The following is a 13,750-nucleotide window of genomic DNA, read 5'->3' on the forward strand; positions in this document are numbered from 1 at the left end:
TTGCAATCTAACCTTTGGACCCATGAAACTGTAATCAAGATAGGCCATGCAGGGTCTGATTCTGGCCAAACCAAACCCCGTGTGAAGACTGCCATCATTGACTGTGCCTGCACTCTAGCACGCAGCTCTCCACCCTGTGACACTGAAAATAGTAGCATTGCACCGTGCCCCTCAGTGGCATTGCCATAGGCTGGTCTTTCTTACACCTGAACAAAATCTCTTTCTGTTGGAACTTCATAAGCCTATTTTATCTATTTTAGTTATTTTCTTTTTTTAATTTTATTTTTGGATTACAGTTTACATTCAGTATTGTTTTGTATTAGTTTCAGTGGTTAAGCAAGCATGTACTTTACAAAGTAATCCCTCAATATTTCAAGTACCCACCTAGCACTGTACATAGTTATTACAATATATTTTTTTAGAAGGAAATCTTAACCTTTTTTTTAATTTATTTTTTTATTTTATTTATTCATTTTAGAGAGGAGAGACAGAGAGGAGAGAGAGACAGAGAGAGAGAAGGGGGAGGAGCTGGAAGCATCAACTCCCATATGTGCCTTGACCAGGCAAGCCCAGGGTTTCAAACCGGTGACCTCAGCATTTCCAGGTCGACGCTTTATCCACTGCGCCACCACAGGTCAGGCAGTTATTACAATATTATTGACCATATTCCCTGTGCTGTACTTGACATCCTCGTAACTGTTTTTGAAACTACCAATTTGTACTTCTTAATCCATTTACCTTTTTTACCTCGTCCACCTAAGCCCCTTCCCCTATGACTACCATCAGTCTGTTCTCTGTATCTATGAATCTGTTTCTGTTTTGTTTGTTTATTTTGTTCTTTAGATTTTACAAATTAGTGAAACCATACGGTATTTGTCTTTTATTGTCTGACTTATTTCATTTAGCATAATACCTTCTAGGTCCATCCACGTTGTCCCAAATGGTAAGATTTTATTTTTTATGTCTGAGTAATAGTCCATTATGTATATGTACCACTACTTTTTTACCCACTAATCTACTGATGGGCACTTGGGTCGTTTCTGTATCTTGACTATTGTAAATAATGCTGCAATGAACATAGAAGTGCATATATGTTTTGGGATTTTTTTATTTAGTTACTTTAAAATTTTTTTATTGATTGATTGGTTTTAGAGAAAAAGGAGAGAGAAAGAGAGAGAAACATCAGTTTGTTGTTCCACTTATTTGTGCATTCGTTGGTTGATTCTTGTGTGTGCCCTGAATGAGGATTGAATCTACAACCTTACCTTATCGGGACAATGCTCTAACCAACTGAGCTATCCCACCAGGGCTGTTTGGGGTTTCTTTAGCTATATACCCAGAAGTGGAATTGCTGGATCATAAGGTAGTTCCATTTTAAATTTTTTGAAAGTTCCATAAAATTTTGATAGTTTTCTGTAGTGGCTGTACTAATCTGCACTCCTACAGAAGTGCACAGGGGTTTCTTTTTCTCCAGATCCTCATCAACACTTGTGTTTTTGTTTTTGTTTTAAGATTTTATAGGTTGGGGAGGACGAGAACCAGTTGTTATACCCTAGCTGTTCATTGGTTGCTTGTCATATGTGCCTTGACTGCGGACAAGCCGAAAGTTTTAAACCAGGGACCTAAGTGTTCTGGGTCTGTGCTCTATCCACTGTGCTACCACAGGCCAGGCCAACTCTTGTTTTTTGTTGATTTTTTGATGATGATAGCCATTCTGATAGATATGTGGTGATGTCTCATTATGGTTTTAATGTGCATTTCTTTGATAATTAGTAATACTGAATATTGTCTATTGGCCATCTATATCTCCTCTTTGGAGAAATGACTGTTCAGTTCCTCTGCTTGTTTTTAAATTAGATTGTGTTTTTTGGTGTTAAGTTGTATAAGTTCTTTATAAATTTTGAATAGTCATTTCTTATCTGATACATCATTGGCAAATATCTTCTTTCATTCAGTAAGTTGTCTTCATTTTGTTGATGGTTTCCTTTTGTGCAAAAACATTTTAGTTTGATGTGGTTTCATTTGTTTATTTTCTTTTCTTTCCCTTGCCCAAAGAGCTATATCTGAAAAATGTTGCTAAGAGAAGTGTCACAGATGTTATTGCCTATGTTTTCTTCGAAGAGTTTTATGGTTTCAAGTCTTATATTTAAGTCTTCTCTCCATTTTGTTTATTCTTGTGTATGGTGTAAAATAGGTGGTCTAGTTTCATTGTTTTGCATATATATGTCTAATTTTTCAACACCATGTATTGAATAGACTATCTTTCCCCCATTGTATGTTCTTGTCTCCTTTGTCATGTACTAATTGACCATAGAAGTGTAGATTTATTTCTGGGTTTTTCTTTCTATTTTATTGATCCACATGTCTGGTTTTAGGACAATACCAGTTTTTAGGCTATATTTGTGATAATATAGCCTTGTAGTATAGAGTCATATCAGGTAGCATACTACCTCAAACCTTTTTTTTTTTTTTTTTACCTCAAACTGTTCTTATTTCTCAAGATTGCTGTGCCTATTGAGGTTCTTTTGTAGTTTCATATAAATTTTTGGATTATTTGTTCTAGTTATGTAAAATATGCCATTGTTATTTTGATAGGAATTACATAGAATTATATAGGTTGCTTTGGGTGGTATGGAACATTTTAACGATTTTAATTCTTCTTATCCATGAGCATCGTACATGCTTTCATTTATTTGTGTCTTCATCAATTTCTTCAATGTTTTACAATATTCTGAGTATGGGTCTTATAGCTCCTTGGTTAAATTTATTCCTAGGTATCTTTATTAATGCAATTGTAAATGAGATTGTTTTCTTAGTTTCCCTTTCTGATAGTTTATTATTGATGTATAAAAATGCAGCTGATTCCTGGGTATTTATTTTGTATCTTGCTACTTTACTAATTTCATTTATCAGTTCTAATAGTTATTTTGGTGGAATCTTTAGGGTTCTCTATATATAGTATAATGTCACCCGCAAATAATGACAGTTTTACTTCTTTCTCTCAAATTTAGATGCCTTTTTCTTCTTCTTATCTGATTGCTGTGACTAGGACTTCCACTACTATGTTGAATAAGACTGGTGAAAGTGGACATCCCTGTCTTGTTTCTGATCTTAAGGGAAATGCTTTTTGTTTTTTTTCAGTTGAGTATGATGATAACTGTGCGTTTGTCATATACAGCCTTTGTTATGTTGAGGTATGTTTCCTCTATTCCCACTTTGCTGTGAGTTTTTATCAAAAATGAATTTTGTCAAATGCTTTTTCTGCATCTATTCATGTGGTCATATAATTTTTATCTTTTACTTGTTTATGTGGTTTATCATGTGAATTAATTTGTGGATATTGAAGCAACGTTGAATACCAGAAATAAAATCCCACTTGATCATGATGTGTGATCTTTTTAATGTATGAATTTGGCTTGATAACATTTTTTTTTTTTTGCACTTTTCTGAAGCCGGAAATGGGGAGGCAGTCAGACAGACTCCCGCATGCGCCCAACCGGGATCCACCCGGCACGCCCACCAGAGGGCGATGCTCTGCCCATCCAGGGCATCGCTCTGTCGAGACCAGAGCCACTCAAGCGCCTGGGGCAGAGGCCAAGGAGCCATCCCCAGCGCCCGGGCCATCTTTTGCTCCAATGGAGCCTCGGCTGTGGGAGTGGAAGAGAGAGACAGAGAGGAAGGAGAGGGGGAGAGGTGGAGAAGCAGATGGGCACTTCTTCTGTGTGCCCTGGCCGGGAATCGAACCTGGGACTCCTGCACGCCAGGCCGACGTTCTACCACTGAGCCAACTGGCCAGGGCCGGCTTGATAACATTTTTGAAGATTTTTGCATTTATGTTTATCAGGGATATTGGTGTTTAATTTTCTCTTTTAATGTCTTTATCTGGTTTTGAAATAAAAATAATGTTAGCCTTTTAAAATAAGCTTGGCAGTCTTTCCTCTTTTTTTTTTTTTTTTTTTAACAGAGACAGAGAGAGAGTCAGAGAGAGGGATAGATAGGGACAGACAGACAGGAACGGAGAAATGAGAAGCATCAATCATTAGTTTTTCATTGCGTGCTGCAACACCTTAGTTGTTCATTGATTGCTTTCTCATATGTGCCTTGACCGCGGGCCTTCAGCAGACTGAGGAACTTCTTGCTTGAGCCAGCGACCTTGGGTCCAAGCTGGTGAGCTTTGCTCAAACCAGATGAGCCCGCGCTCAAGCTGGAGACCTCGGGGTCTCCAACCTGGGTCCTCCACATCCCAGTCCGATGCTCTATCCACTGTGCCACCGCCTGGTCAGGCTTTTCTTCTCTTGATTTTTAAAAAAAAATTTTGGGGGGGTGAATAGTATAAGAAAGGTAATTATTAATTCTTTTTTGACTATTTGGTAAATTTACCTGTGATGCCATCCAGTCCAGGACTTTTGTTTGTTAGGAGTTGTTTGATTACTGCTTTGATTTCATTGTCTCTGTGTAATCAGTCTGTTCAGATTTTCTGTTTCTTGGTTCAATTTTGAAAGATTTTATTTCTAGGAATTTATTCATTTCTTCCAGTGTCTATTTTGTTGGCATGTAATAAGTCATAGTATTTTCTTATAACCCTTTATATTTCTGTGGTATCATTTATTACTTCTCTTCTTTTGTTATTTTATTTTATCTGTTTGGAATCTCTCTTTTTCTTGATGTGCCTGGTTAAAAGTATATTAATCTTGTTTATCTTTTTTTTTTTTAATCTTGTTTATCTTTTCAAAGAAACTGGTCTTGGTTTTATTGATTTTTTTTAGACTATTACGTTTATACTCTGATCTTTATTACTGCCTTTTTTCTACTCACTTTGCTCTTTGTTTCGTTGTTTGTTTTTAGTTAGCTTTGTAGGTATAGAGTTAGATTGTTTTTTTGAGATTTTCTTGTTTCTTGAGGTTTGTCTATAATGCTATCAATTTATTTCCCTCTAAGAACTGCTTTTACTTTGGGCTATTGCGTTTTCATTTTCATTTTTCCCAAGATATGTTTTGATTTCTTGCTTGATCTCATTAATTGTTTAGTAATTGTTATTTAGCTTCCATGTCTTTGTATGATATATTTTTCAGGGTTTATTTTTGTAATTATTTCTAATTCATAACATTGTGGTCAGAGAAGATGCGTGATATGATTTCGGTCAACTTAAATTTATTGAGACTTGTTTTGTGACCTAACGTGGTCTGTTTGATAAACTATTCCTTGTACACTTGAAAGAATGTATAGTCTGCTGCTTTGGGATGAAATGCTCTGAATATGTCAATTAAATTCATTCTAATGTGTCATTTAAGGCCACTGTTTTTTTGTTGATTTTCTGTCTGAATGGTCTATCCATTGATGTCAATAGGGTTAGAGTTTCCTACCATGATCATATTGTTGTTGAGCTCTCCTTTTATGTCCATCAATATTTGCTCTATATATTTAAGTGCTTTTATGCCCTTTTTTGTCTCTTGTTATAGTCTTTGGCTCAAAGTCTATTTTGTCTACCCAGTTTTCTGTTTTGTTTTGTTTCCATTTTTATGAAACATCTTTTTCTTTCTCTTTCAGTCCCTTTGCATCCCAAGTTGGTCTCTTGGAAAGAGCATATATTTGGGTTTTATTTCATTATCTGATCAACCAACCTATGTCTTTTGATTGGAGCATTTAACCATTTACAATTTAAAATGACTTGATAAGTACCTAGTTATTGCCACCTTATTATTCCTATTCATATTCCTCCTTTATTTTCCTTTTCTTTTTTTTTAAGGAGGTCCTTTCCTTAAAATTGTATTTACAAATTTACAAAATTAAAGTTAATGGGGTGATATTGGTCAATAAGAGTACATAGGTATCAGGTAAACATTTCTATAGCTTTTGAACTGTTGATTGTGTTATATGAGCATCACCTAAAGTCAAATCATTTTCTGTCACCATATAGTTGTTTCTCTCTCTCTCTCTCTTTCTCTCTCTCTCTCTGAAATCAATAAATAAAAATTAGCCTGACCAGGCAATGGCGCAATAGATAGAGTGTCGGACTGGGATGTGGAGGACCTGAGGTCACCAGCTTGAGCGCGAGCTCATCTGGTTTGAGCAAGGCTCTCCAGCTTGAGCCCAAGGTTGCTGGCTCGAGCAAGTCTGCTGTAGCCCCCTGGTGAGGCACAGATGAGAAATCAATCAATGAACAACTAAGGAACCGCAATGAAGAATTGATGTTTCTTATCTCTTTCCCTTCCTGTCTGTCTGTCCCTATCTGTCCCTCTCTCTGACTCTCTCTGTCTCTCCCACCAAAAAAAAAAAAAAAAAAATTGAAAAAAGATTTTTTTGTTGCTCCGATTGGGTGTTTTCTGCTACACTGATTTGATCACCTGCTTCATCTAATCTGATTTTGATTACTTCTAGCGTATTAGTAATTTCTGTTATTTTATGCTTCCTTTCTGACTGGTCCTCCTCCCCTTTTTTGTTTGTTTTTGTAAGGAGAAAAATGAGAAGCATCAACTCATAGTTGTAGCACTTTAGTTGTTCATTGATTGCTTCTTATAGGTACCTTGACTAGAGGACTCTAGCCAAATCAGTGACCCCTCACTCAAGGCAGCAACCTTGGGCTCAAGCTAGCAACCTTGGGCTTCAAACCAGTGACCATGGGATCATGTTGATACCACATTCAAGCCAGCAACTCTGCACTTAAGCTGGTGAGCCTGCTCTCAAGCTAGATGAGCCCGTGCTTAAGCCAGCAACCTCAGGGTTTCGAAGCTGGGCCTCAGTGTCCGAGGTATATACTCTATCCACGGCACCACCACCAATCAGGCCTGACTGGTCCTTTTCTATGCTGTTGAAATTCTCACTAAGTTTCTTGAGCATCTTTATAACTATTTTTTTCAATTCTGTTTTGGGTGGTTTGTTTGTCTCCATTTCATATACCGTATTTTTCTATGTATAAGACACACTTTTTTCAAAAAATTTGAGATCTAAAAATTGGATGTGTCTTATACAGTGGTTGTAGGATTTTTCGGAGGGTTTTTTACTTGCATTTTCCACTCTTTCGCATTTGTTGTTTTGTGCTCATTGTTTCGCACTTGTTAACGGTATATTACGGTAGATTGCATTTTGCATGTTCTGCCCATAAATGGCTCAGAAAAGATATTTGTACAGTGCTGAATTCAAGGTAAAAATGATTCTTTTGGCAAAAGTGAATGGAGCCTGACCAGGCGGTGGCGCAATGAATAGAGCGTTGGACTGATGGGGAGGACCCAGGTTCGAGACCCCGAGGTCTCCAGCTTGAGCAAGAGCTCATCTGGTTTGAGCAAAGCTCACCAGCTTGGAACCAAGGTTGCTGGCACGAGCAAGGGGTTACTTGGTCTGCTGAAGGCCCGCGGTCAAGGCACATATGAGAAAGCAATCAATGAACAACTAACGTGTCGCAATGCAACGAAAAACTAATGATTGATGCTTCTCATCTCTCCGTTCCTGTCTGTCTGCCCCTATCTATCCCTCTCTCTGACTCTCTCTCTGTCTCTGTAAAAAAAAAAAAATGTGAATGGAAATTGTGCTGCTGAATGGAAATTTGGTCCTCCTCCAACTGAGAAATCCAAGACTGGCTACAGGAAGAAGAAACCCTACTGAAAATGACACGGCAGAAGAAGGCCATGAGAGGCAAGTCAGCAGAATGACCTGATTTAGAGAGAGAATTGAAGATACGGATTGAAGAGCAAAGGGCAATTGGAATTCCTGTGTCCACAAAGATGGTTCAGCATGAGGCAAGAAGAATTTCTGATGAAAAGGAAGTTATAAGACTTCAAAGGAGGACACAATTGGTGCTTCAGGTTCATGAAACAGAATAGATTAAGCATGCATACATGCACCAGACTTGCCCAAAAGATGCCTGAAAGCTATGAGCAGAAGGTCCTTGAATTTCATCATTTTGTCATGCTGTCGAAAGACACATCAGTTTGAATTGGGACAGATTGTAAATATGGATGAAGCCCCCTTCAGTTTTATGTCCCAAGTAACAGAGCTGTTGATAAGAAGGGGGTGAAAACTATAACTGTGAAGACAAGTAGACATGAAAAGATTCATTATACAATTAGTTGTTCTAGCTTGTTGTGCTGACAGAACCAAGCTGCCTCCTATGCTGATTTTCAAACACAAGAAGACATTCCTCAGCCCTGGCTGGTTGGCTCAGTGGTAGAGCGTCGGCCTGGCGTGCAGGAGTCCCGGGTTCGATTCCCGGCCAGGGCACACAGGAGAGGCGCCCATCTGCTTCTCCACCCCTCCCCTTCTCCTTCCTCTCTGTCTCTCTCTTCCCCTCCCGCAGCCGAGGCTCCATTGGAGCAAAGTTTGCCCGGGCTCTGAGGATGGCTCTGTGGCCTCTCCCTCAAGCACTAGAACGGCTCTGATTGTGGCAGAGTGACGCCCCAAGGTAGGCAGAGCATCGCCCCCTGGTGGGCATGCCAGGTGGATCCTGACCGGGCGCATGTGGGAGTCTGACTGCCTCCCCGTTTCCAGCTTTGGAAAAATACCAAAAAAAAAAAAAAAAAAAAGAAGAAGACATTCCTCAAGGAGTGATTGTCCATGTTCATGACAAGGGTTGGATGGATTAGGATGGGATGAAAATCTGGTTTGATAAAGTTTGGAGAAGGAGACCGGGTGAGCTCTTACGCAAACCTGCCCAATTGGTGCTTGATCAGTTCAGGGCATACATAACAAAAAACACAAAAGAAGATTGCTGCAGAGCAAAAAACAAAACTTGCCATCATACCTGGAGGCTTGACATCCCAGCTCCAACCACTTGATGTGAGCATTAACAAACCCTTCAAAGCTGCCATGAGAGACGAATGGAACCAATGGATGAAGTCTTCTGGGGACAATTTGACACCAGCAGGAAGAGCGAAGAAACCAACTATGGGAGAAGTTTGTACCTGGGTGAAAAGATCCTGGGATGATATCAAGATTGGGATCATTGTCAAGTCATTTAAGAAGTGTGGCATTTCGGCCCTGGCCAGTTGGCTCAGTGGTAGAGCGTCGGCCTGGCGTGCGGAAGTCCCGGGTTCGATTCCCGGCCAGGGCACACAGGAGAAGCGCCCATCTGCTTCTCCGCCCCTCCCCCTCTCCTTCCTCTCTGTCTCTCTCTTCCCCTCCTGCAGCCGAGGCTCCATTGGAGCAAAGATGGCCCGGGCACTGGGGATGGCTCCTCGGCCTCTGCCCCAGGTGCTGGAGTGGCTCTGGTCGCAACAGAGTGACGCCCCGGAGGGGCAGAGCATCGCTCCCTGTGGTCGGAGCATTGCCCCCTGGTGGGCGTGCTGGGTGGATCCCAGTCGGGCGCATGCGGGAGTCTGTCTGACTGTCTCTCCCCGTTTCCGGCTTCAGAAAAATACAGGAAAAAAAAAAAAAAAAAGAAGTGTGGCATTTCAAATGCCTTAGATGGAACTGAGGATGAGGCAATATATGAAGACAGTGATTTATATCATCAGTCACAGATGAGGACAAACTAATGGATGAGAGGTTTTTTTGTTTTTTTTTGGTTTGTTTGTTTGTTTTTGTATTTTTCTCAAGTTGGAAACGGGGAGGCAGTCAGACAGACTCCCGCATGCGCCCGACCAGGATCTACCCGGCACGCCCACCAGGGGGCGATGCTCTGCCCATCTGGGGCGTCACTCTGTTGCAACCAGAGCCATTCCAGCGCCTGAGGCAGAGACCACAGAGCCATCCTTAGCACCCGGGCCAACTTTACTCCAGTGGAGCCTGGCATCGGGAGGAGAAGAGAAAGACAGAGAGGAAGGAGAGGGGGAGGGCTGGAGAAGCAGATGGGCACCTCTCCTGTGTGTCCTGGCCGGGAATCGAACCCGGGACTCCTGCACGCCAGGCCAACGCTCTACCACTGAGCCAACCGGCCAGGGCCTGGATGAGAGTTTTGACAGTGATGAGAAGTTGTATGCATTTTACGATAAAACATGAGTTTAATAACTTTATGTAATACATTTTTTTTTCCACATTTCGGGCCCCAAAATTAAGGTGCATCTTATACATGGGAGTATCTTATACATGGGAGTGTCTTATACATGAGGAAATATGGTAGTTAGTTCTTTTTGGAAAGTTTTGTTCTTTTACTTGGGGCATGTTTTTTCCCCCACATTTTCGGCTGCCTCTGTGTTTGTTTCTGTATATTAGTTAGTTCTGCTATGTCTCCCAGTCTTGGTAGGGTGACTTTACGTAGAAGGGTTACTGTGAGATCCGGTGACACAGTCTCCCTGATCACCTGAATTGGTTGCTCCAATAGTGTCTGTCTCTCTTTTTTTGAGAGAGAGAGGGAGGGAGAGATACAGGAAGAGTTTAGTTGTGCTTTGATTGCTTCCAAGAGAAGGAGGGAAGAGAATGAGAAGCATCAACTTTAGTTGCTTTCCCGTTAGTTGTACAGTGAGCTTTTTGTATGTGCCATGCTAGTGTGTCCTCTTGCTCAAGCCAGTGACTTTGGGCTTTTCATGCCAGTGATCTTTTGGGGTCAAGCTGGCAAGCTTTTGGGATCGTGTGGATGATACCCGCCCAACCCAGTGATCTCTCACTGACGAGCTTGCACTCAAAGCCAGCAACCTTGGGGTTTCAAATCAGCAACTTCGTTGTTCCAGGTCAATGCTTTATCTATTGCATCACGACAGGTTGGGCACCAGTAGTGTCTCTTGTGTGCGTTATGTGAGTCCTTTTGCTGTAGCTGAGCCTTGGTTGCTGTTGGAATGTTTGTTGGTGGGGTTGACTCTCAGGCTATCTGTTCGTGAGTATTGGCTATGATACAGCATACAAGCTGCTGTGTGGGGGCTGGCCGCAGAGAACAAAATCTACCTCAGCAGGGTCTGGTCTCTGCCAAGAATTCTGTTTAAGTGTGCTGCTTGTGGAGCTAATAAGGTCATGCTCTGTATTGTCTGAAGTGAGCTACTGGGTATGTTGATTCTGGGGCCTCTGGGGAGGTACTCCAATGAAGGTCAATGTGAGAAGCTGCCTGTGACCTGCCCTTGGCTACCAATTAGGAGTTACAAAGTGATCCATGGTTGGTAGATGCCTGTGCTTAGCTTGGGTGCACATGGGATGGACAAGCTGTATACCACGGCCAATTGCCACCAGTACTGGGCTTGGGGCAGGTCAGCAAAAGGCCCAAGGCACCTCAAGACCTGCTGCTGCTTCTTGATGGGCTCCACCACTGGAAGAGCCTTAGGCAGTGCGTGAGTTGTGTGAGGTACCAGGTAAGGGCTAGTGGTATTCACTAGGTTAGTACAGATTGAAACTCAGCTCCAATGCTGGGTCTGTGGCCACTCAGCAAAAGTCTCAGGGTAGACCAAGGCCAGCCACCATCTGTCTGGGGTCAGAAGATTATTGCAGTGCCACAGGGTCTCAAGAGCTAGTAGAATTCAGCAGGCTAAAACAGATAAAAATTGGGCCATGTGAAGGGACGGCTCAGAGTAGGAAAGGTGGTGCCCATTGGGTATGTGGGAAGAAGCCTTCACCATAAAGCCACAGAACTTAGCCTGTCCCTGTGTGTTTCTGGTACCCCCACAGCCTACCCAGAACCCTTCAAGAGTTTTTCAACAACACCTGCAGCACAGGCCCAGGCTGGCCACCACCAGCAGAGCCCATAGCCTTGTGCCAGCTGGGCTGGGTGAGGCCTCAGGGAGTTGCCAGTATGAAGCTGTGCGTCGCTTGAGGCTGGTGCTGTGTGTGTGTGTGTGTGTGTGTGTGTGTGTGTGTGTGTGTGTGTGTGTGAGAGAGAGAGAGAGAGAGAGAGAGAGAGAGAGAGCAAGTTGGGGTGGGTGGAGGAGGCCCAACACAGGAACAGTGACATAGGTTGGGCACAGGGAAAAAATAGCTTTCTTCCTAAATCCACACAACTTACTCTTTCCTTGTGTGTCTGTGGCACTTGCTGAGTTTGCCTTGAATTTCTAGCCACTTTATTTCTATTTGCTTCTGGAAGTGGAAGACCCTTGATTGGCATCCTATTTATAATAACCATTACTGTATTTGAGAATAAATTCACCCCATTTTCTTACTCTTGGCATTTAAACCAGTTCTTCTCTAGACCGTTGCCAGTTTCTGTATGTCACTCTCAGAATATAGAAACACTTTTTTTTTCAAATTATAAAAAAGTTTATTTAGAAAGTTACAGAGGTAGTAGAAGTGAGCCAGCTGGGCTGTGTGGGCTCAGGAAACACGTTACAGAGGCAGAGGGAGTAGCTTAGGAGAGAGGAAGGCAAAGGTAATGTGCCCTGGGGTGTGGGGAGGCCTAGGGGAAGGCCAGAGCGGAGGGATATGCTCTGAGACAGAGAGCACCTTATTTTTTCAAATACTGTTCAGTATTGTATAGCCAGTGATCTCACTGGCTATCTGATTAATATCAGGTGATTTCTAATTTGGGTATAACTCTTCTTTCCCATAAATATTTCACATGCTTTTAATATATTATTTAAAGAGCAATTATAAACACATAAATTATAAATAGTATTTAATGGAGCACCAGTTGGCATCATCTGTTGATCCAAATTAAAGCCTTTCCAAACTTCATCAACTGGGAGGAAAAATATGCATGCAATGTGTATTGTTATTGTTACATAACCAGTTCCACAGTCAGAATTCTACCACTGGACTGATTGGATTAAATAGTACAAGAGCGGAAATGTCTTTGCTACAGATTTGTTTGGGAAAGGCAGCACTTACTGCCATTACAAAATGTAAAATCCCACTTGAGGATCCATTATTCATTTACTCACCAGGCAAAGCATAGGAGTGGATGAAGAGTTGTAAGGTGCAAGCCAGTGGGGGGTAATGGGGTGGGGGAAGGTGGAGCAGGGAAAATGAGGGTAAATGGTGATGGGTGGAGACTTGACTCAAGATGCTGAATACACAATGCAGTGTACAGATGATGTGTTGTAGAATTGTGCACCTGAAATCTGTATAATTTTGTAAACCAGTGTCACCACATTAAATTCAATAAAAAGAAAAAATTTTAAAGGAGTTATAAAGTTAGGAGAGACCTTAGAGGTCAAGTGCATAAGGCACTTGTTGACCGAGGGTGCACCACGAAGACTCTAGACCCAAGTGTGTGGGTAAAACAGAAGAAAAAGTTTATTACACTCGCGAGCGGGCTCAAGGCAAGGAGGTGGCCAAGAGCCCCGAGCCACTTCAGCAGGCAAGTTTTATACCTATTTTCAGGGAGAGGAGTTGTAACAGTTCTCAGGGTAATTGATGGGCAAACATCTGCTTAATTTCATGGAGGGGAGTTGTAACAGTTCTCAGGGTGATTGATGTGACATAACCTATTCCCGGTCCTTGAGGTAAGGAAGGTGTTAGACTCCCAGGATGGCTAGGAATAGATGAGTCCTTGAGATAGGAAAGTCGTAAAACTCCCAGGATAATTAGTGCAACCCAATCCTGGAGGATTGATAGGGACTTTTCCAGCTGGGGGCTTTCAACTGTATGACTGGTTACTAAGGCACGTCTGACTAAAATTTAATTTGGGGGAGCCAAGTGCTAAACGCAAAATTCACTTCTGTATGAACCGCTTGCTTGCTACATTATAAAAACCCCTAAATTGTAGGCGCTCGGTGTGACTGCCACCTGAGCTCACCCCTGTGCAGGTTTGGCTTTTTCTTTGCCATAAAACTTTGTTCAAACTCTCTAAATGCCTCCAGTGTCTATTTTACCCGGCGAGTGCAACAATTGATTGCCTCAGATGCTTGCAGCCTTGCCTCTCCGATAAGCCCCTAATCAAACACCGGATGCCTGCGGCTTCTTC

The 13,750-nt window shown here is 41.9% G+C and overlaps 1 protein-coding gene across 2 annotated transcripts in view; it reads left to right on the forward strand.

The window, feature by feature from the left end:
- COG5 (component of oligomeric golgi complex 5) overlaps nucleotides 1-13,750 on the forward strand; it is a 444,866-nt gene that overhangs the window by 393,288 nt on the left and 37,828 nt on the right. Inside the window, exon 18 of one of the 2 annotated variants that reach the window (XM_066342433.1) lies at nucleotides 479-634. The exons of the other annotated variant lie outside the window; for it this stretch is intronic. Coding sequence (XP_066198530.1) covers nucleotides 479-634 — 156 coding nt within the window. The remainder of the gene's footprint in view (nucleotides 1-478; nucleotides 635-13,750) is intronic. 2 annotated transcript variants of the gene reach the window in all.

Source organism: Saccopteryx leptura, chromosome 6, assembly GCF_036850995.1.
Source record: "Saccopteryx leptura isolate mSacLep1 chromosome 6, mSacLep1_pri_phased_curated, whole genome shotgun sequence".
NCBI classification, from domain to species: Eukaryota; Metazoa; Chordata; class Mammalia; order Chiroptera; family Emballonuridae; genus Saccopteryx; species Saccopteryx leptura.